Source organism: Colias philodice, chromosome 14, assembly GCF_061535455.1.
Source record: "Colias philodice isolate Cphi_HAF_F1 chromosome 14, ilColPhil1 Martin Lab GWU primary, whole genome shotgun sequence".
NCBI classification, from domain to species: domain Eukaryota; kingdom Metazoa; phylum Arthropoda; class Insecta; order Lepidoptera; family Pieridae; genus Colias; species Colias philodice.
In genome coordinates, this window is record NC_143099.1 from 4,746,847 (window position 1) to 4,772,776 (window position 25,930).

The following is a 25,930-nucleotide window of genomic DNA, read 5'->3' on the forward strand; positions in this document are numbered from 1 at the left end:
TATCGTAAACGCTACTACGGTTTTATCGAAGGATCAATATAATAATTAATTTGTAACATTCTTGCTAATATTGTTAATGGGAAAGTGTTTGTTAGGCTAGCTATCTACCTTCTTCCACGTATTAGAAGAATTTTCATGTCCAAAGAAAAGAGCGTAGAGTGGGATAGGTAATAGCCGCGGAGCAATTTTCAGATAATTTTTATGGGCAGTTGTTTGTATCCTTGTGAAATGCATTAAGAGCTTGATAAAATAGATAGTAAGTACTTATAGTTCGCGATAATATATTTCCATAATTGACAGTTAAATCTTTATTTAATCAGAAACGTCGATAACGGTACTAATTTGTATGAACAAGTTTTAATAATTGAGTTTCCTGAACGATTCGCGGCCATTAATCGGTTGACTGAATGCAACGAATGCTGCAGTACACATTAATTCGGTTGTTAATAGTTATTAGCGAATATGCCGATATTTTTAATAAATATCAAAAATTATGTGTTGGAGATAATGTTTTGCGAATTCAATTAGCGGTTTGGAATTGATTTTAATTAAATCTGTAAGTTAGTTGAATTGGTTTGAGATCGTTAAAATTGAAACCGTGGATGCCAAGTTGTCAGCTGCAAATAAATAGTAAAACTAAAAGCAGATATAATAAATTCATAGATTAATCTTTTATTGAGTAGATGCGAGTAAAAAACATTAACACGCTACATAGCATGTATAGATCAGCCAGAATCGACATTGAAAATCGAGAATTTAACAATAATTCCAAAAGTTTTCAAACTTCGGTCAAGTAAATGGTACATTGGGACGACAATAAATCTCATTTTGCAACCTTGTCCGCAGTCCGGAACATTGTTAAAATTGCAATTAAATTATTTTTTTGCTGTATGGTCGTGAAAAATATTCCAAAAGTTCTGCAAACTTGGGGAAGTTTTCGATATAATATTTCATATCACGTATTAAATTTGCAATCAATCTAAGTGTACGGAACATTGTTAAAATTGCAATTAAATTATTTTTTGCTGTATGGTCGTGAAAAAAATTCCAAAAGTTCTGCAAACTTAACACAGATATCGGAAATATATACCGAACGGTTGTATAAATTTGCAACCTTTTTCGTTGACCGGAACATGTTTATTTATAATTATTTTTAATTCGTGGTCATTTTTTCGAGTAAGGTGGTCTCGGAATAATTACAAAAGTTTTGGAACTTGGTTGCAAACTTCGAAAACATCTATTCTGGTGCATTTACAAATTTGCAACCTCATTCAGTTTAATAAAAAAAAAAAAAACATTAATATTCAATATTAAAAGATGTTCCGTACACTGAGATTGGTTGCAAATTTAATACGTGATATGAAATATTATATCGAAAACGTCCCCAAGTTTGCAGAACTTTTGGAATTTTTTTCAGGACCATACAGCAAAAAATAATTTAATTGCAGTTCCGGACTGCGGACAAGGTTGCAAAATGGGATTTTTTGTCGTCCCAATGTACCATTCACTTGACCGAAGTTTGATAACTTTTGGAATTATTGTGAATTGAATGTCTAGACTGACTGGAGTAGTAATAATATTGATAATAACAGTGCCGCTCTTTATTTTCATGTTTAATTTTCTGGTTATAAGGACTCGACTTGTTTCCAGTACTAGTTTTTGGTATTTTTTTTAATAGATTATTTTATGTTATCTTTATTATGGTACCTACATAATATGTACAACTGTATATTGTAAGTAAATGCATTAAAAGCTACGTAATTAAATTAATTAAAGTATTAATATATTTTGAACTTTCCCAGCTGCACTGTAAGGAGTTTAAGGTTTTTGAATATAATTATTATTATTTAACGTAAATAATTCTTTGCATTTCTTAATTACTCCTTTCCCTTTATAATGCATATGTGAACTACGTATCAATAAACGTTTTAATATAAATTGTACGGACTTTACGTTGAACTTTCAAAGCCATTATCTGTTAACGCGTCTTCACTCTTAATAAATAACGCCATTTGCAAGATTAAGCAGGCGGTGTGAATAAAAGTGCAATTACTTGGAAGTGCCAAAATGCGTAACAATTTGTTAAATGCTCAAGATGTACACGCGAGAGCAATGTGTTTCGCTTATCACAATCTCTATGGGTTTCATTCATTCCAGATAAAAAACAAGTTTGTTTTTATGTTCTGATTTGAGTTACTAGTGCGTTAGCGATTTTAATGTGACACTGTTTTGTAGAGATGAAGAAGATCTGGTTAGGTTGTTGTTAATTATACGCGAATTTAAACAAGATTTAAGCTAAAATTTTCCTTAACTACGAATAAAAATCACCTGGCAAGTTTCGAAAGCTCGACAAACTAAGACTCGTTTTAAATTTTTAACGGACACAAGAATCGGATAAAAGAGGAGTTTTGAATAAATATCTTTACACTTTTTTGCATGGGCATATCTCAGTTTAGTTTAAATATGACCCCGTAAAAGTCATCCAACAATACTCTTGATATTATCCTACTAATTTACGAATAAATAAAACATCGTGAAAATAACGCTTGTTATATCATTTGTTGTATTTATAGACTGACTTATCACGCGACTTTCTTAACTGCATAGTTATGTAAGGTTCACGTCATTACGTGAATAAAACAGTTGTTATGCTCTCAAAAGAGTATTGAATAGTTTTTATTGGCGATTATTAAAATGTAAGCGCTAAGGAACGGCAATTTTCTTAGATGATTGCGAGGGAATCAGTCTCCGAACTTAACACAATAATCGTCGATCATCGCTATCTATCTGATGAGGGTCAGGACCGCTTGAACTGGCTAACTGCACTCTTCCGTAAAACCTAAATGTAAAGTGTCGTTAAAAGTACCGTAAGACATATTTCACGGCAACTAAAAATTAGACGATCTGATGCTTATTGTTCTATGGGCCAATTTGTCAGATAGCTTAGGAATGGCGTAGAGGTTTAATGTTTTTAATTTTGATTGAAATTATGATATTTTCTTTTAAAACATTCATGTAGTTTGGGCAGTAGATACTGAATTCAGAAAGGTAAGAAGTTTTTCCTGGGAATTGCGTTACAATACCACTACTTATCAATCATCTTATAAAGATAGATGCTATCTGAAAACGGCACACTGCAGTCTCTTATATTTTATTTCTGGATAAAAATTGTGTTAAATATATTTTAAAATTTTCTTATTTCGTTTTAGCACTCTAGGCGGTAAAACGTATATATCCTTTGTAAAGAAAGACATTCGGTTTTAGTTTTGCAAATAATTTATTGCTGGCGTGTCGAAAACTTAAACTGTATTAATCGGTATAGATATTGTGAAAATAAAAAACTTAAAGGTGGTAATTATGGTAAATGTATTTAAATTATTGACAATCATAAAGAAATATTATCAATAAGAAAAGTAATTGGTGGATGACACTAGCGTATAATAATGAGCGACCAACCAGCCTATATCTAATGACAGGACCCATGATAAATAGGTCCTGTAAATTTTAAAATTTACACGGGTATGAACGTACATGTGGCATAAGTGTAAAAGCAGCTTATGAAAACTTTACGTAACGGCCTGCCATGTTATAACTTGGACATCTGCTCATATGTGGAAATAAATCAATAATACAATGTGGCGTATTAAACAATTATGTCTGTCACCGTTTCACCGCTGAGTGCAATCAACCTGTCGTGTTTGACAAAGAGGGGGTGGCTCTACAATTACTAGAGTTCACGATGCATTATGAAACTGCATGGTGACAAACTGAATTCGACGAAATTTGCAGCTTTCACGTCAACGAGTGTCCGCTATTTAATGTTCATGGAAAATGCGAGTGTAAATCCTGCACCCGAAAATGCGTAACAGATATATTGACAGGTGAAAAGCAGTGACATTCTGTGATTGTTGCCGAACAATTGTTGATTTTCTTTTATTTTTCCTGAAAGAACTGCATGTATTCTTTTGCAATTTGCAAATACAGTTGCATTGTAAATCATACTGAATTATATCGTCGCATATAAAAGTATCTAAAAAGATAACATAGGCTGGTAACTAGTTCAGTTTTTTTGAGACTACGCGACAACCATTGAACGAGCAACAATAATATGTTATGTTGTTGGTTTTTGATGATAATCATTTTATTAAAACATAGTACAACCAAACATGGGTATAGCGTGTAAGTAACTAAGTAATTCAGGTGGTGTCTCGGACCCAATATTATGCCATATGAATGAAATAGAGATGGATAGTGGATACTGTTTCTATCAATGCCGTCTAGTTCTAGCCATATCTGGTGACTTCTGCAATGTTTAACAACACTATTTTCACATTACTTAAAGGAGAAAAGTGAACAACACGAACGGGATGGGCTTGTAAAGTCCATGTCAGTGGATGCATTTTCATCGTGCTTTTCCATACTGGTATTCTATTCGAGTACGAGTAATAAATTCGTACTAACTTCTTCCCAAGTGATCATCATAAAATTCAAAAGTACAGTAAAAAATCGAATTATTCGCTTTTATTCTTCAGGTGTACGTATATAGTATATTTTTACCATCTGCTTAAGTTTCTAAATAAATCAATATCACGAGATAGCATTAAGGTATCACTTGTTTTTCCGAGTATAATCATGCTGTCGTCTATTACACGGACGCAGGTGGGTCTGTGATAGTCTAATCGTTTCGGCGATAAAATATTTGCCAGCGGTCCGCGGCGCGATGGAACGACATTTGTCATTACTGCAGGGTACGTGTATGATAGTTAACCGGTAATTAACCGGCCAGGTAATATGCGTTCAACTTACGTTATGAGAACTAGTATTTGATATTTTTTGTTGAGATACATTGCGCGATTATGCCAAAGTGGAGGGATAAAATAACTTTAAATTTATTTGATAAATCGCTTAATGGTTCTCACATGTAGATTTTTATGTTTGGACATACGTAATAAGAAAGTAATGTTATGTTTAATGACTTCATTTAGATATCATGCCTTGAGTCGTTTTAATTAAATATAGCCTTAAAAGTTCATCCCTGACCTAAGTTACCAGTCGAAGAATGAAGGATACTTATGGGTTTTTATGGCGATACCTTTTATAAGAAATTGCGAAATTGTACTAATAAAATTTAGCAAGGAATGAGATTAGGTAACGCATAAATTATTTAGCAAGAACGAAAAGTGTGCAAATGGGAGAAACCAGCGAAATTGCTAAAGTTTATTCGTCACGCATGTTATTGTCGCCCACTAGTTTAACTAAATTGTGTTTAAATTATTCATAGCTTATGGTGCATTTGATAAGCTATTAGCGGAACTATCTACAATAAAAAATATTCACCTAATTAATTATTTTTCTTTCCTTTATGCCCCCTTTCAATCCTTTCTTGATCGTTATCATTTAAAATTTGCAAATCGAACCATAGACGCTAGATCTCTACTATTATCCATGGGCGGTGAGTTACTTATTATAAGGGAACTCACCAGCTCTTTTGCCAACACTTACATTATGAAAAGCGATTGTCTTTTCTCCTTAGTTAAATCTAAAGATATATTTTCCCTAAATAACTAGTAAATACATTACTGTATCCACTATTCGAGATTTGTTAAATGAGTGAACTAGCTTTAATAAAGAGACTGAATACTTAATTTAAACATCTATTTAAGGCAGTAAGGTTGGGATATATTATAAAATATAAATACACATTATGTTTTAATGATTACTGAAGCTAATTCAAATAACTAACTTTTTGTTAAACAATATAGCTATTATGAACTACTTAATTAAATGACTTATTTCACTCGCTACTCTTTTATTACATGTTCCACATTTATACTGGATGCAGTAAAAACTTACGAATTAAATCCGCCCACGCGGCATTTTTCGTTATTAAGCTTATTTCTGTTATTCGAATCTGATTATTGTAATTTACTTTTAATTTAAGTTATAAAGCATTTATTTATTAAAAGTTAGTTTACCAGAATGATTTTGATTAAGGTATTTATATATATTAGGCTTTTTTGAACGTGGTGGGAATATTTAAGGCATCCACATAAAACAATTTCAAAGTAAAATTCTGTTACGATAGAATTTATTATATTGTATGTATTGTACCTACTGACTGCTGTCGGAAGGTTGATACTGCTGTCAAGCCTTGCATATTGCAACGATGTAATAAGGATGCTGTATTGGCCAATCCTAAAGGGATAAATTTATTAAGAAACATGCTATTTTCATACTTTTAACCTAAATTATTATAGCTGCGGTATCATACACTTGTTAAAATTTTGTATCAGTCCAATGAACAGTATAATAATGCAATGGAATTAGATGAGTCAACAGATTTCACGATGGAAAAACATCACACAAGTACATATATTCATTCATGTCACTCATGTCATTTAAATCAACTCGCATAAATAATGTATTGCACACGATGGAGGTACGCCGTGATGCGTTCGGCATTTTTATTGAACGCAATTACATGAAATCGTAAATAATCTCAGGTGCTTTGTAAACATAGATAACGATCATATGCATATGTTTTAGACATAGTTACAATTATAAAATAATAGGTATGAAATTGCGTAAATGAATTAAAAGAACCTCTTAATATATTACATGTTATCTACTAAGTATGCTATAGTATTACATGCATTAAAACAATTTTCCTCTGTGATATACTTTCATGTGATCTTAGAAACGACTACTAGAAGATAGAATTTTATGTGTTTGAACTAGAAAGTCGTAGATAAGTAAAATATATTATGGACTTTCTATGCTCTGTTTCATCTAATAGGTATTCTATCACTGGGTATTCTTTTTTCTTTGCTTTGTACTTTACAATTATTGTAGCATAAAAAAATATCTGCGTGTTATTTTGTGCATGTTTTATATGTAGATGATCTGTTGGCTTGCGGCTTGCGCTTATATAAAAATATTCTTCTTTCATGTATGACGTACAATTTAATAATATGTAAATTAAAATTTGTCGATAGGAAATTAATTAGATATTAAATGCAGATATTGATATTAATATTTTAAAAATATATTCATTCATCATGTTGTACAGATAATTTTATTGCTTAAACAAGTTTGATCATATATTTACCTTATACTTAATGGAAAATAAGAACCGCAATGCTATTTTTATGCGACAGTTTTGAATGATATTTGAATAAAGTCAAAATAAATGTCACAATGTCAAGGTTTTTGATAAGGTAAATATTTATAAGGTAAATAAAAATAAATAACTGAATGTATTTTAAAATTTTGATAAAAAATATCGAAATAGAACCCGTATCTGTAAAATGGCACCTAGTTCTATGAAATAAGTTGCACGTCGGCAGATTTACTATTATTTTATTTTAAATTATGGTTTAAAAGGAAAAAAGTTGAATATCTGATCCTAATCTTTAAGTGATTACCTCTCGAACCCACAAATGGTTCTTATCAAGTGGAAAACTTGATCTTATCAATATCAACGATTTAATGGGACCGTCAGTGGCCTCAATAAATACGTCAAAATTGACGAAGCAGCCCGGAATGATTGGGAAAACAATAGAGTTAACGTCATATTGAAGTATAAACAGTTACTTGGAGATGTTGGCTTTCGAAACGCATGTAATAAAGATCTAAGGGGTCCCACGAGCCGATTGGAACGATAAGAGATTTCAGATCATCACTATAGATAAGGCACCGCGTATTTGAAAGTATAAAATGTTTGGACAGCTCTCGTATGGAATCTTTCACGTCTGCAAGCGCACGATTATGACGCGTGCACCATGTCGCGGCAAAAGCAACCCTGCACGGAGCGCATGAAGTCGATTGCTGATTGCGTGTGGCGAAAAAGCGGTTTGTAGAAACGTCCCTTATAACAAGCTAATGAAAAATGAGTTTTATTTTTACAAAGGCTAGGTTGAGACTCGCGTGAGTGACACGTTATCGTCTCCCATCGCTGACTTTCGCACGATTGATCGATAGTATTTTTTGCGGAGCTTTATTTATAAAACAATTGAAGACGTCGATGCGATAAATGCGATCGCCCTTACCATTGGTCGATTTCTTCTTGAACGCAAAAAACTCATCGAAGTAAGAAAAGCAAAAGCGCGCAATTACTGAAGACTCGAACAATTAATTTTAGTTCTCGAAACCGTGGCTATTTCTTATTAATAGTCAACAAAACATACCGATTGAACACAGATAAAATTATTATTGTAAGTATTTTTGCTAGCTTGTCGTTGCAATAAATAAGGACTAAGTATTCTCTGATTATTTAAATTATACTTGAACACTTTAATCGTAATATCTGGCATGGAACGTTTGAAGAATCTTTAAGATAAATACCTACAGCGAATTTAAGAGAAAACCTTTCTATATTAAAATGCTAATATAAGCGTCGCAAAATAATTACATATTTATGTTGAAAGTATCCAATTAATTAAAATCAGTCAGTTTTGCTATGCAATATCACGTAAAAAGTTAATTAGTTCCCTTAATATAATATTGTTCTTCGGCAAGACGAGATGCACGTTTGTATTCTAATTGTTGCCGTAGGAATACTAAAAAGGAATCATTGGCCAATAAACATTAATGTCCTTTCAATAATTGTAGGTTACAAATGTGTTACAATAAAACACAACACCGTTTTCGGCGAAATCTTCACGGGACATCGAAACGTGTCGAGAAATCACAGTAGTGGTTTTTCAGGAGGCGGTTGCGTAATGTCTCCAAGAATTCGCTGGCAGCTCGTAGGTAATTGTCATTTCATTATAGAAGTATTCGCGGTGGCTGGCCGCGGTATTCGGGCCACTTTTTAGGCAACAAAATTACTGATAATCGAACCTTTCGATGCTTGATCGATGCGTCCACTGTTGTGTCTGCGCGATCTCGTTATTTCGCCTGACATCTATTTGTTAGCGGATTTACGGAAACGTAATTTATTCACACTCATTTTTATGGGAAAGGGTCTTGACTAAATTTCCACTTGTGGTGTAATGATGTGGTGGAAAAGCAAAAGTTTGTAAATATTGTGCACATTTGAAAAAATAATTTGATTACATTTTGCGTTACCCGGATTTTGTTATAAAATTATTTTCATCTTAATTACTTACCAAAATGACATCACCACTGATCACCACACACACGAAAAAATAAAACAAAATGCGACTAACGGTCTTATCGCCTATGACGAGATCTGCCAGATAACCTTTTACAAATGCATATTGTGTTTCTAATTGATTTATTTAACATATTTTTATATGTATAACTTGATAAAATAGTAAATAAAATGTACAGTCGATATTCGTCTTATCAAGCGCTATATGAAGCATTTGTTTGTTAAATATGGAAAAATACATGTTAAGTAAATCAAAATATCTGTCTGTTGTTTTATTGCAAATTACACATAGGTACAAACGGCAGCATTTATTAGCATGTATTAAAAAGTATAACACGATTACATTAAAATAATTACTGTAATTACGGCTATTATACATATATGTGTCTGTTTTGCTGATTTTTACTTGTAGGTATATTCGCATTGTTACGCCAACCTGTGGTTTGATGAAGTACATTTTTAGTATTATCTATTATCATTTCTATATATGTAATTATAAAGAGGAAAAACTTGTAAGTATTCTTTAATGTATCGAAGGAACTCGAAAAACTGCTATATCTCTGATTCAACATCTCATCTCTAACTATAATTTGAAAAATTATTTTTAAGAATAAAAACTACATCCTGACTAATCAGTCTGTAATCACAGAGGATATTTTTTATTGCGTTCAACGGACAAAGCCGGGGTATGCAGCTATTTAATATTTTCAATTCCCAACTGTACAGGGTCACCATTACACTCAGCAGGACCTATCTACTATTGCTTAAGACTACAATAAAAATAATACAATCATAGAGACAAGAAATTCTTCGACTATTGGGCTATTAGGGTTGGCAATTAAAACACAAGTACATCTGGGATCATTTATCTTAATTCTTACGTAGAATATCCGGGCTGTATTGTTTTTATTTTTTACTTTGTGTTATTCATTTTCCATAGAAACATACACATTCTCTGTTCCATTTTCATGTATAATATTAATAGCCATCAAGGCAATAATATAATGTCAATAATATGAAATATAAGTACTTATTTAGTCTTTGTATAGTAAATAGCGGCGGTGCTCTCCAACAAAAACAATACGTCCATTTATATCCAATAACTCTTTGATTTGGAGATAAACACGTGCCTAAAGTTTAAATTCATACGGCAAACCGAAAATCACATAATCCGCACATTTATAAATATTTTGTAAAGCTCGATTCGATAAAAAGGTATTTGATATCTTCGTATAATTAACCCGGTATCGTATTCTCAGTTTGAAGACAGAAGCTATCTTCTGAGGCAATCTTTTCATGAAATATACAAAAGCAACATAAACAGTGGGACGTCCGCAAGCAGCGATGTTAAAACTCGCTATGTATGTAATGTAAACATTTAATTAATTTTCGATTTTATTATAATTTTTTGCACAACCCTATTCCGACTTACGCACTGTCGGCGGTCGTTTGTGCAATGTAGGGAAAGGTTGTGACTGCATTGGATAAGATAAAGCGATATTTATTTGTAATAAAGAGTAGCTGCAGAAATAACAATTAATTTAATTAATTCACCATGGTGTGGTACAGATGAGGTATGGTTTTTGTGTTTGTGAATTTAGTTATTAATTTATATTGCTTCGTCAAAAGTATTGACATATTGCAAGTTTTCGGAACTTCGGAATTGTAATAAATAAATCACCTTTGTTATAGACTGAAATTTATTAATATTATTTCTATGTAATGATAAGTACATATTTGTTTAATACGTTAATAAAAAACTAAATTGCATAGAAAATGATATAAAGTCAATTTATGAAAATTTGCTTTGATACTGAGTTTTATGCAAAAACTACTTGAACCTATGATGTTTTCGAAATGAAAGTATACTTAAGTATCATAAATAAATAAATAAATAAATCATTTATTTACACCATTATATGTTACAAAAAATTAATGACCCAGGCCCCTATTATAGTTATAAACTGTTTTTCAGGAGCCTGTGTTCATACTACTAAGCTTATCTTAATTATTATTGATATCCTTCTCGAGACTCGGTATTTTCTATTATACAATTTGTCAGCTGATGTAAAATAATGTAGTAAATAAATATTTTCGCTATGTTGCAAGCAGACGCTTCCGCTGCCACGGTAACCTCTCCACTGCAGCAAGTAACAGTGCCCCTTGTGTATGGTAAGGTTTTTAGTTAGCGTCTTCTGTAAAACAATAGCCGAATAAACAATTCTTTACGTCAACAATGTCGCACTGCCTTCCAATTAGTTGCAGATTTTAACTTACTACACTCGTCTTGGCTTGCTTTAAAACTTGTAGAAATTCTAGAAGTGCCTTAATGACAATCTTGAAAGAAAATAAGTCAAAAGGTCATAGTGCTAGTCGCGAAGAATGACACTAGACAGTGGAGAGATTTCTTAATTAACTTTTGAAGATTATTTTTATTTTTATTTAAAAATAACAAGATCTGAGAACGGGAGTAGAAAGTAAGAATAAGGCAGTATTTTATGCTCTATAGATAGAGATTTTTTTGCCTATTTTCGTTTGTTATATTACAACTTTATTTAAGGTATTTAATTTGTATAATGTACAAATAAACAATTTAAGGGTTTGCAAGATCGTCTGTAAATTTTTTGAAATTATTGATTTATGACATTAATACCTAATAGGCAGGGGAAGTTATTCATGATGAGGGTTATACGTCTCCTATCACCTCGTCCCAAGAATATTCCCAAATTAGAATACACTTTCTGTTAATTTTGCACACAGTAAGGCGTTTATCGACAGTATTAATAGAAATAGAATGGTGCTATCAGCATTATATTACTATATCTAGTCAATATAGAGACCCGTCGAATAATCTAAATTAGGTGTAGGTACTGCAAATAGGTATCTACCAATACGATTTGGGGAGTGATGAGTGAGTGAGTTTACTTGAGCATTGTTGGTAATATTATCCATTTGCTTCCCTCAAAATAATTGCAGATTCATCAATATTTTATTTATTTATATTTATTTGGTCATCAATACAATGACAATAATAAAAATCACATAGTGAAATCGAATCTATGGCCAAACAGTAGCTTACATTTTGTGCTACATTCAATTTACGTCCACACAGTGAAACAATACTCTCAGTACACGGGCGAGCACTACCGACCATTACGTATTCCGAACACGAGTAGGACTCCACAGCAATCCATTTTCTATGCAGCTGTTACATTGCTGGGTCGGTCGTGAAAGCATTCGTACTTAGAGTTCAAGCGGAGCAATGTATAAGCCGTATAGCGATAAGCTCGCAGGAGAGCAGCCCGAGAAACGTCATCGACTGATAATTGTCGCGGGCAATCCGAACCGTATCGCCCTAGATAAACGCGTTTCCATCTTATTGTATATTTCAAGATAACAGCCACAATGCACTTTGAATATTACTAATTAGGCTCGGCTTATGAGCGCGGCCATTGTTGAAAGAATGAGATAGTTATCGCTCGTTGTCTGCAAATAAGATTTGCGATGCTGCTTTGTCGGTTCGCGAAATTGTAGGCTTTGTTTAATGTGAAATATTATCTATAGTGGATGCGAACCAATGAGCTTAATTCACGGTAACTGTATCAGATGGTTGTGCATTTCGATTCGTTATAAAACAATTAATTAAATCCAATAAATTGTTTTTGGTAATGATAATAAAATTGTATTTTATGATGGTCGTAATGATTAATATGCCAGCAATTGTGGCAATAAATATCGCTTAAACGTTTTATGCAATTATTGTAGTATTTTCTCTGGTCGTTAATAAATAAAAAGCAAACAACTTTAAGGCTCTACATTTCCTTCAAATGTATAATACACAATGTATTAATAAAAAATAAGATCCAAAAGATTATGTAAGACGCTCGAACTTAGGTAGTAGGCCATAGAAAAGGGATTTAAAAAATTTACGTGCAATTTTTGTCTAGATAAAATCTCATTTTGCGTTTATTGCGCAATGAATTGTGTTGTTTTATGTTAATAACCGTGGCGTAGGCGGGGAATGTCGAAACTGACTAATCGGATCGTGGGCCGCTAAAAAAATAGCAATTTTAAATTATTCATACTACCCACTTTATAGGATATGTTCTCTATTTTATCCATATTTTATTCGACTATAATCTTAATTACTTACTTAAGGCTGAGGTCATCAGCTTCCTTACAACGAGAGAGAAAATGACCATATCATTTAAAATATCTCCAGTAATATCAGACACGACCTGTAATAAGCACAAACGTTAAAAAAATATTTATTAATAGTTTTAAATTCTTACAAAAATGGATATCAGGATTCAGGTCCAGGCCTATCTATCCTTAATGTTTATTCGTAATAGATATTATGTGAATATTTTCTTTAACCTTAATTTATGTAAATGATTTAACCTCACTAACCTACGATTTATTAAGAATCATTTGAAACCGGGTTCCAGCCAGCAATTTACAATAACTTTTGTAAATATTGTTTTGTGTTTGTTATTGTTTAAGATTTTAAAACAATTAAATTGAGGGAAATTTATCCTTAGAACCCTACAAAGCGTTACCTAATAAGATCATTGGACCACTGAAAATGCACTAGCTTCCCTCGCCCTATCAAATACACTACCTATTTCATTGTTCATGCTACAACCTACACTGCGAAGAATAAAAATATTGATTGATTTTACTGCAATCCTATTAAAAACTCACACGATTAGCTCCTATGTTAATGAACACACGTCGCAAATCAATTTTCGCCCACATACCGTTTTATTGCTATATGATATATACCCGTAACATGTTTATTAATTATGATGTTTTTCTAATAAATATTTTCGAATTTGGCAAACTCTCGTAAGCAATTTTGTAACCATATTTCATTAATATCGACTATATTCGAAACTTCTGAATAATTCTGCATAGCTACAGGATGATAACTTATCATTTTTCACTGTAAATCCTACAAGGAAACATATTATGGTAATACGTGCATGAAAAATCCTTATGATACCTCAAATGTTGTAATTACTGTATCAATTCTGCGTAAAACCCATAATTAATTGGTTTAAATGATAAGACCAATTAATATGTCAATATTTTAAATACTTGGACGGTCTAAAAGATAAGTTAAAATTTATCAATAGAAGGATAATTCATTAAATAGGTACTACGTCACTATTGTGGTTTCTATGTGATTGTGACGTAAGTTAAGAGATAAAGATTTTAGAGGTATTCTGGGACACGAAAATAGACACGGAAACTATATATAAAGTAATTTCAATCAATGCATTTTTAGTGTCATGAGTGGCACGGATATAATTTTTGAAAATATATTGTTTTTGCTGATTTTTTGATTTGCTACTTTTACCTCATCATTTGGCTAGTTCCGAAAGTCGTATAAATTTCGTCAGCGTATTAAAATCTATCCATAAAGACGGACAGCAGTCATTAATCACGGCCGACGAAGGCAAGAGTATCACTTACACATAATTACACGATACGAGATGGCTTTCCAACGATCTGAGCTTTCTGGGAAATAAAATTTCGCGGCTAATTATCGCTTCTGTTAATACCCTGGCAACACTATGCGTGTCAACGCCATAACTCACGCCTTTAATAACATACCGCTGGATTTTGCATATGAAGATGAGCCGGCTTATGTTGGAAGATGTTGCGGTTAGACGCATATAAAGGAAAATAATTCTGGAATTTTATAGGTAATTCAAACGTTCATATTGGCAACCTGAGGTTGGAATTAACCACTATCTTTCAGTAAGATTAATTTAATTACTCCATTTTCCTATTGATTTTCAATTTTGTGGTTTGTTACCCACATATGGATAGAAATTATGTATAGAAATGGGAAGTGGGATCATTCACCAATGTCTGCGTTAACTGGTTTTCTTCTGCTTGTCTTTCCTAGCGGGGTTATCTTTCAACTACAACTACATGTAAATCATTAAAATTAATTTAAAAAATGACCTTAACTATGGCAACGTACTTAAGTTTTCTACATGTTAATAATTAATATTTAATATAGTTTCAACGTATTTCTTGTACGAAACTTAAACCATGCTTCGCGGTAGATAACCACCTCATTCTACAATCAATAGTTATGTATGTTAAATAAAGTCGTGACGTAAAAAGCATTTTAGTAATCTATAAAGTATAAAGCATATTCCGCGTGTCGCTAACCGCGAAGCTGGTTACGTTAACCGCTCATTAAGGCGCAAATTTTGGATAATTACCTACTGATAAACGGAATATCGTCTGCAGGCTGTACAATGATTATTCACAACGCCTACCTCGTTCATAAAATTGACGCAATTTGTCCCTAATATATAGCTTTGAAAAATAAATCAATTTTGTTAACAGTTTTATAATGTTTTGATATTAAGATATTCATTTAGATATGTTTTTCTTTTGTAAGATAATTTATTTATACTTATTTATAAAAAAAAAACTAATATTTTATTATATTATTAATTATTATATTTATTGTGCTTAGGCTAGGCACATACATAAAAATAACCATTTGGATTAAGTGATAAAAATTTGGAAGGAAAGCACGGAGAATCAGTAGTATCGACTCACATCTTTGCCATATTAAATCAGAAATCATAATTAGTTTCTAAGGAATAATATTTTAGTTATTGTGGGCTCTTAAATAGACCTCTGTTCATGTAAAATACCATATATAGGGAACGTTTATTTTTCCTGAAAGAAAATTACGCTTCACTTGAAAGATACTTAACGATAATACTTTCGCACGAATGAAAGCATTCGAAATTGGAGTAACAGTTCAAAACCAACAATGTGGTGTCCAACACTCATTAATAATTAACTTAATAGAAGGTTCCGTGTTTATTTTACGGTAACTGCCGTTAATTTTCTCATATAATTTATTTTTATGATTACATCTGTCCTTGTCTTTTTAAAGGAAAATTAAACGGCGCGAAAGAGACAAATTTTAATGGCATAAATAAATTGTCACTGTAAAATTTTACGATATAATCGTCGGTATTTTGTCTGAGGATTCTGTAACGGGTTGTCTTCGTAATGGTCATTTTGGAAACAAAAAAAGACATAATTTATATTCAAATATACCTACCATATGTACCTGAGTAATTTATATATTCGCGCAATACAATGTACATAAAAATTATAATAAAATGCACGTAACAAGTAAATACCCAGTAATTTTTATAACACTACTAGCGGTTCGCCACAGTTCCGCCGAGAAATGATTTTTCAGTTTTTAAAATTTTGAGGGGTACCTAATAATTATCTACCTACGTGTTATAAAATGCAACCGTACAATCATTTATTTATTAATCTGTTCAATCGTTTTTGATTTATTAGTGAGAAGTATGCAACAAAGTACGATTTTCTTTCATTTAATATTTTAACCTAACAGCAAGTAGAATACATATTTGAAACTAGCTGTGCCCCACGATTTTAACTGCGGGGCGCTGACCCTTATAAAAAAAAAACATGCTCTTTGGTAAAATTTTTAACACCACGCAAATTGTTTTTCTTACCACTTGTAACTGACAGCTGAGAATATTAACATGAAATATATGAAATCATAATAAAATTAGTACAGAATATATGGAACACGTTAATATAAATTATGCACTCGCTAATTGAACATAAAAATTTTAATCTCGACGAAAGGTCACGGCGGTGAAGTTGAAACATAACATCAAGATGATTAATTGGAAGGAATCTTCAGTTTACTAAATATTAATATTCATACACTTTCGTGTTTATCGCCCGCTTTAGACTTATGAAATTGCCAATTTAACCCATTGACCACCGTAAGCCCCGATCGGGCCACGACACAATAGATTATCTATTGTGTCTGTGATTCCGAGGACTGATGGATTAAAGGATATTAAAACATTAATAGGCCTTAAATGTTTACGAATGTTTTTTTCTTAGAAATTTCGTTTATAAACACAAATAACATATATTTTCTAAAGAAAGGTAAAATTAATTTACTTACTGTTTTTGATATACGAGTTTTTTCATCTTTAATTTTAAAATATATGTGCCTATTTTTTCTTTATTTTGAATGAATGGATCAAAGATAAAGTGCGGGGGAGTTCAGGTGACATAACTAGTTCGGGCAGGGTCATTGTGTACACACTACGCGTTTATGATGATAAATGTATTAGTATTATGTTCAACTTTGTATGGATAGAAAAATATGTAAAATATGCGTTTTTTCCGTTTTGTAAAAAATAAAATATTATTCATTTTTAAAGCTCTCTATTATGTATTGTTACAATAGATATAATATAACTAGATAACATTCAATAAGTATAATATAATAAATAAATAAATAAATAAATAAAGCCTTTATTAACAATCTAAATGTTACATTTCTTCTTAAAAACTACTTAAGTACTATTGAACATGTTAGTTTATGAAAGCAACATCATATTAAAATATTATTGTTTGCATTAGACACCGGTTTTTGATTGTCTTGCTCTTTGGCATAGGCCTCCCCAAGAATTCTCCACATCGATCTATTTCTTGCTATCCTCGTCCAGCATGGTCCTGCCACCTCCTTTATATCATCTTCCCATCTTCGATATTGCCTTCCTTTACTTCTTTTATTGTATCTAGGGCACCATTCCGTCACCTCCCTCGTCCACTTTTCTATCTTACTTCTTGTTAAATGTCCTGCCCATTTCCATTTCAGCTGTTTGATTCGGTACTTTATATCAATAACTTTAGTTTGATTCCTAATTGTTTTTAGCCTAATTTTGTTGTTTTAAGTATAATATAACTAATTATTAAATGATAAAAAATTGAATGATAGTTAACTATTGTGAAGTTTCATAATTTCTTATAATTAAAAAGCTTTCTCCTATAAGCCTTCAAAAGTCGGGAACAAATTTTATTCGTTTTCTTAAAAAGACTTCCATGAATGGAAGATTGAGTATAGAACGTAGCTTATATAATGAGTTCAATTTACATTTTTTTTGCCAACGCTACATACTCGAAATTGAAGTGACACGAACAATACATTTTAGAGTTGTTCGATTCATGTTCACGAGTCATATTGCCTCATAGATGGTAATTCAATACGACATTTATTAATAGGCACTTGGTATCTTTTACTTTTTCATGTGGTTCCGATTTCCGAATATAGGTACATACTTATAATCTTCATCCAATTAAGGTAACATTGTTTCGCTATAGATTAAAAGGAATGAAAATTCTAAATCAGTAGGGTAAAATTCACTCTTTGCATTTGAATATATTTGAAGTAGAGCTAAGATATAAGAATTCAAATTACTTGTCATCTTTTCAGTCCTGAACGTCCTGATAAATTTACGTGTGCGATGCTTTGAATTTTTCACTATCGTTTTGTTAGATATCTTCAAAAATTATAGAATTAAATATGAAAGTCTCTTCCTTCGTCGTTATTTCCAGACCATTGCAATAGGCAGCTCTTCAAGTCTAGAATAGGCTTCTTCTAGGCAGACGTGCTACTTCATAGATCACATCACCGCACCGCCACATCACCACTTTACATCAGGCGGGATAGTGGTCAAACGTCTGCCTATTGAGTATCTATAAATGAGTTGTTAGTTGTCATAATAGGTTTTTCTTTTACTTTGCGAAGCTTATTACCTCACTACGTCAAAATACACACATCATTTGAAATTCTAGAAATTTTTACTCACTTTTTTTGGGAAATGTTAGTTTGAATATAAATACATTATAGAAATTTACGATGCAAAAATGATAATTTGCCTCATGCAAATTAACCTGCGGCTATGCGTGCTTAGTACACATTATAGTTTTTATTATACTTGCATAACTAATGAACTAATAATTTATCAGTAATACCTCTATTTGTCTATGTATTTCATCTGGGCATGAATCTTTATTTGACACATTCTGCATAAGATAAAGTTTTCTTGAAGGTAAAAAGTGTATTTTAAATTTGTGTTTCTTGATTTTTCATTCAGCTTTGTTTTTAAAATAGGTATATAAATGGTCAATGTTTTGTTTTGATTTAAAATTGAGACATTTATATGCCTATAAACAAACACGTAAATTAAAAGACACCTTGAGTAAATACCCCAAGAACGATGCCATATGGCGAATTCTATTTATTAAGTTTATGTATTACATATTTATTATGCACATACTTAACGTTGATACGCCAATTGTAGAGGCTGGAAGAGATAATAATATAATGCATTAATTTAGAATACCGTATTTCTCACAGGTGGAGATATTAAAAGTGGTTAATTAGCGAGTTTTTTTTTCTGATGTTTATTACCATGTCTCGTTAAGCTTTATTTACAGATTTGAGTCTAGCACTGACTTATTTTTATATATTTATTTTATTTTGCTATCTCATTCTATTTTGTAGACTGTCTCATTCTATTGGTAGATAGTTAGGTAAACATTTTTTTTCAATAGCTTTGGTGTTAGTATCAAATGATATTTTCCGCGTACACATATTATTAAAAAGCAACAGTTTTAATGTTAATTCTCAATTATAATAAAGAGAAATTCACTTATAACTGAGTTAGTTCCGATTTTATTTAATCACCAATACTAACAAATTAATATCTATATTATGTTCTATTTGATGATGGTCATTATTATTATACGATATAATACTAATTGATTTTATATTAACGTAATAAATATTTCATACTAGCATTGTAGAAATTAGTTCCTAAATGTATTTATAAATTAATACGACAGTTTTAATCAACGGAACCCTCAGGCAAGTCTGCTTGAGCTTGTCAGTTTTTTTCAATACCTGTCTATGTTAATTAGTTAGCCTATTCATATAACACCTGCCTTTGTTGTCTAGGCATTTAGCAGTTAGGTAAAGCATGCCATTTAATTATAATTTTTATATTATATTTGCACGGACAAAGTTCACTAAATGCTAAATTTGTTTACGTCATTATGTGAATTGAAATAAACATATTTGACCCTTGTTTGTTGTTATTTTGCATTCCATGATAAACTAGAGCTATCAAATATTCAATAAAGATAAAACACTACTACAGAATTTTTGTTTCAAAGCACTTGCGTTATTGAGAGCTTAATTTCAGCCAACGAAGCATCTATTTTAATTTCACTGAGTTTTTCTGCTTTTCTTTGAAATTGCCTAGTTTTAATTACGAAGGATTCCCAATGGTGCTCGCAATCTTACGTTATCTCAATGGTCATATTTTGTAGATAGACTCTAGTAAACAGTTTTAGGCTCTAGTAAACAGTTTTATAACCTTCAGGTATTTTCGCTAAGGCTGTGGTTTTTACCATTATAATTTATAACAATAGAGAATATTCTAATATAAAGCATTTATCCTTTGCAGAAAAGGAGTTATAGCTTCACTCTTATACCCAGGGTACTTACATTGAATAGAGTCGTCTTATTTTTTACTACCCCAAAAAGGTTCTAACCAGAAAAAGTATGTTGTACAATGTTAAATTAAAATTTTTAATGTATAGTCAATAAATGTAAATTGTGCACGTTGAAACCTAGAACATGGGTCTCGTGTTAAACATAAACAAATCATTAGGTGTATCAATTAAAGCAATTACAGCCACTCCACTTGATGTAGTGATTTTCATTTCCTGTTTGTGAATTACTTATACATGCCTACTTAGTGTCGCCAGTGGACTTGGTATTGTCGTTTCGTGAATGGACTAATAGCTATTGTCTAAGCATTGTAGGTTTCATCCAGTAAGAGAATTTATTTAAATCCACACATTTTAGTGGTGAATTAGACAATTTTTTATCTGTGTATAGGTTCAGGGTGTTATTGTCAGCCACTCTTAGAGCGTATATACGCACTATGCGGGTAGCCGCATTGCGGGTAGCCGTCCGGCTGACCGCAAGCACAATTATGTACGTAATATTCATTTCTATGCGCACTGCGATGCGGCTACCGCAGACCGCACAGTGCGCATAGAAATGAATATTACGTACATAATTGTGCTTGCGGTCAGCCGGACGGCTACCCGCAATGCGGCTACCCGCATAGTGCGTATACGCTCTTATACTCATACACTCATATATTATGTATTTGTAAGTAGATATTCTGAGTGCTGCATTCAGATATAACAGGATATTAAGTATCGAATTAATAAATATAAGTTCGCTAAATATTACAAAATTTCTAAAATCGAAAAAATTATATAATGGAGAACAAAGTCTTGGTGGGTGTAGTAAAAAGAGACATCAAAATAATTTATAGCAATAAACAGGATGTTTACACCAAAGTTGTGATACCAAAACTTATAATTTATTACATTAAAAGCTTTGGTATCGTAGTACCTATTGTTGTTTTTAAGAAATATGTTTGAAATAATTTGGTTTAATGGAATGGAAAATATTTGAGTACATTAGGTTCTACAAATTAAAAAACAAACATCAGTACAGAAAATAGTACATACATCTGCATCGATATAACGTCCAAACTCCAAACTACATAAATAAAAAAATATATTATATATGAGACATATAAGTTTTGTTGTATTATCGCAATTGAATACGATTAATCTAAATTACTCAGGCCTCATTTTATGAAAGATGTACGTCCTCTATTCAGACGTTAATGCAATCTATAAATTACATTAAATAAAACGCAAAAGCTTGTCTTATATGTTTCTTTCTAATTTTTTTTATAAAAAAAAATGTTCGTGAATTTCAAAATTGAATTTTTTGCGTTTAAAAATGTGGAATGGATCAGTAGAGTGTATAGCAGGCGCGCGTTAAAATGCGCGCACTTACCAAGGTCCACGCTCATAGCAAGTGGGTCGCGAGACCGGTTGTCCACATGTTACGCTTCGCCCAAATCTCCGAGATTTTATCTAGACTACATAATAGTGTCATTTGTTACTAAAAACTCACAGAGACCAACCTTAAAGTTGATAATGCCCGTTTTACGGTTGTTTAGCTGTTCTCGCTTTGAGAGGCAATAAAGAGCAATTACATTTGAATTTTAACTGTTACATGTTGTTTATTTAAGTGGTTTTTATAATTATTTTATGGACGTCTTCTGCTGTCCTGGTGACGAGGTTATCAACAGGAGTTATAAATAATTAACGCACACCATGACTTATTCATATAATTATGAACATAATTGTTTGTTATTAAATTACTGTTTTATTTTGAAACAAATATACAATAATAATTGTCGAAGTATATTAATTACAACCTTGCCACCGATGTCTAGACAAATTTTTATAGGTAGGTGCATAAATTATTTGCTGCCTTATGCCTAGTCCCCTGTATATCTAGGTACTATTTACAGAAGTTTGTAAATGGTACCTGGATGATAATGCTCATGAATCTTATAGGTATTTGACCTATGTCAAGTGTCAACATCTTGGAAATAGTAAAATTATGAAAATCTACAGGTTTAGCACGATAAAATGCTGCACACAAGTAAAAAGATCATTGAAACAATTTTGAATTGATGTGTCCTATACACAAAACATTTTTGTTATACACCAATAATTGGACCATGTTATAAACAAAAGGTTTTAATAAATTTCGACAAACAATAACAATTTAAACGTACAATCAACGCCATATTGTTTGAAAAATAGTCCAATTTTAGATTGTAAACCTATTGTAGAAATCGAATGTATCAATGAAAAATGTTTTTTTCCCGTTCATATGGAATGCGCAATTTCTAGTTATTTTTATAAATAATTATGCATCGAATATGTCGCAAGATTTAAACGGGTTGTTGCGATAATTGTAGCAAGGTAACGCAGGACAGCAGCAACTATTATACAATATTATCTTAATGAATAATGTTTAATTAATGAAGCTCTCACAGAGCACAAAGGGCCAAAACCTGTATTACGATGGACTATATGAGATGAATAGCTTATCGAAAAATATGCATTGTGTTGTTTAGAATGTGGTATTGCCTAATAATTTGTAATAAGAAAATTATTAATTATCCAATGTAAAAATTTGTTGTCCATCAACGGGTTGCTCACCTAAGGCTGATAGCAGTTTCAAATCCACACCTGAAAATTTTCTGAATAGTAGTAGGTGGTGGTACAATTATTGTTTATCGTTTGTACATTTTGACAGCAGTTTTAATTTCATTTTTCATTTTCACATAGTTTGCGAAAGAATGAAACTGTTACTATTCTCAAGAGACTGCATAACACTCTTATTCATACTGTTTATTTAATATTTTCAATGACGTTCAATAAAATACGATATACACTCCCAGCCAATAATTCGACATGGGGATTGCGAATAAATATTATAAATGAACACGAGCACAGCATGTAATATGCAATATTCTTAAAATATTATTATACATTTAATTCAATAGTCATAATTCGGTCGAAAACAATTTAAAATCAATTACAGTCCAACGTTTAATACGACAAAAGTACTTTACGATCGGCAAAAATTAAACCAATATATAAAGCTTTCAGAGTTTCGTGTGCGATGAATTAATCCATCGACAATGTATCCGATACTTTTAATGAAACATTGGAACGATCGATGGTGGGATTTTAATCTTCTTTTGCTATATTATCAAATTCAGCTATACAGCATTTCGTCATTAACAAGGCGGCAGTTCATAATTTCAGCTGGGTGTTTCTATAAAAAGCGGCGTGCACTGCAGTCTTCAGAAATATATTGTTCTTGATAATGTATTTCTATTAACTGGTCACCAAATTTAGCTAATTTAATAATATATAATATTATATAATAATTAATAATTATTATTTCATAATTTGTGGTTGGTTTTATTAGGCAAATGTATCCTTTTGGAGCTATTTTCCTAGAATACATTTATAAGTCTTATCTATCTGTTTTCCTGTTCAAATGTACTAATTAACGTTTTTAACGCCTCATGCCTTTTTCTTTACAATGGATGGATCTTTTTAACATTTCTAATATGCATGTTTTCCTCTAAATTAACCCTTCTTCTCTATGACAGGTTCTGGGCGAAGCTTCTGATAAGGAAAGATGCAAGGTACGTAAATTTTCAACAATTTATATTTATGTTAAATTTATTTTATTCATATATCCAAGTCGTATCTTGCGAATAGATCGTATGAAAAATAAAAGCAAGTTCTCAAGTTAATAAGTCACGTTAATCGCTCTTATTTCAAAACCAGTAAATGACTTAAAATGATTTATGAAGCGCAGAGATCGTGCAATTTAGTCATTATCACGACTAATATTAGATATCACCTAGATCCCTAGTTGCTTGCTTATTTTATGTAATTTATTAAATGCTTCGCGTGTTTTCGTTGTATTGTGTCACAAATTGATCCTTGAACTACGTAAAATAAGTCAATCAATTGTAGGTATTGTAGCTAACAATAGTTCGTATTTGAAATTCGGTATATTCATTGTCTATCTATCAAGTGGTCTGTTTAATTATTTTAAGATATTTATTTCATTTTATTAATCATTTAAAAGTTGGCTAAAATAATTCTAGAGCAGAAAGTTAGAATGTTAATATTGATTAGCACAGGGTCTGTTTAAATATGCAAGCTTTAACTTACTTTAAATACGACCTTTCCTTTTGACATAATATTTAAAGCAAGCCCAGAAATAACACAATCTCAGCTTTACTACGACTTATACGAGTAATCGTATGAAATCGACTATTCGGTATTCCATTCAATTACCATCATGAACGAAATAAAATTCCCAGTATTTTGTCGGTAACAACAAAACGAGGATGAAATTTATTACTCAATAATAATTCGATCGCGATATGGAGTTGGACTCACCTACTTCCTAATCTCAGCATCACAATGATGCCAAACTGAGCTATAAACAATAAGAACATCATCGTAAATTCAACAAATGATGTTAGCCCGACGCGCTACCTTTACACGGTACGAACTATTGGCTAGGGGCTCTAAGAATAGCGATACTTTATGAGCGTAATGATTTTGTTAAAAAATAGACCGAGAACATACTGAATTTGCCCCTAGCGCCGAGGGTGCATAATGAATATGGGCCCCGCTTATCACTTTTATATCAGGTGATGCCTCTTCTATTTCCTCGTGTTTGTTTAAAACTATCAAAGTGTTACCTTTGCAAGACTTATCAAAAAGTTTAAAGTTTGAATTGTCAGTAGTAATTTGTGTTCAGTTTTACGTATTGACTCATACAGCATATTATTCTTCATGAGTCATTGAAAAGCCATTGTTATAAATATATATTCATTTAGAATACAAGAACTACGAGTACAAGTAATAATTTTCATTTAAGCTAAGACATGTATGACTCTATAAAAAAATCCCCAAACTTGCTACCAAAATCGCTCGTTTCGCAGCTTCATATAAAATCGCGTTAGAATCGCGCCATACGCCGCTCCTGCACTACGCAATAATTCTCAATTATCTTTAACAAGATTATTTATAGCTCATCTTTTCTAATATTTGAAATACCTATGTCTTGTTAAATTGATTTTTATATAATTGTATCGTTTCGTTTCTGTTTGTAATTGGTCAAAATTAAATACGTGTTCGCATTAAATTTATTTTAATGCGATAAATCAATTAAAAGCAAAAATTATTCTCACATATGAATAAATAGAGACGAAAATATTCTACGTTATTATTTATAGCTGATGTTTGAAAGTCTTTCAACAACGCTTCAAGTTCAAGTAAAGGTTTTTTTGCTCCCCGTTCTTAAATATACATAGATGTTCTTGATGAGCAAGTAGAACAATTTCACTAAGAGAAGGTAGACAATTTTCATTTAGGTACTTTATTTTATAACTAGCTTTCCGCCTGCGGCTTCGCCCGCGTTTTCAAAAAAAAACC

The 25,930-nt window shown here is 31.7% G+C and overlaps 1 protein-coding gene across 4 annotated transcripts in view; it reads left to right on the forward strand.

The window, feature by feature from the left end:
• The window catches only part of bs (serum response factor blistered), a 173,819-nt gene that overhangs the window by 46,936 nt on the left and 100,953 nt on the right, over positions 1-25,930 (forward strand). For 2 of the 4 annotated variants that reach the window (XM_089703299.1, XM_089703300.1), the window contains exon 3: positions 24,082-24,117. The exons of the other annotated variants lie outside the window; for them this stretch is intronic. In XM_089703299.1, coding sequence (XP_089559425.1) covers positions 24,082-24,117 — 36 coding nt within the window. The remainder of the gene's footprint in view (positions 1-24,081; positions 24,118-25,930) is intronic. 4 annotated transcript variants of the gene reach the window in all.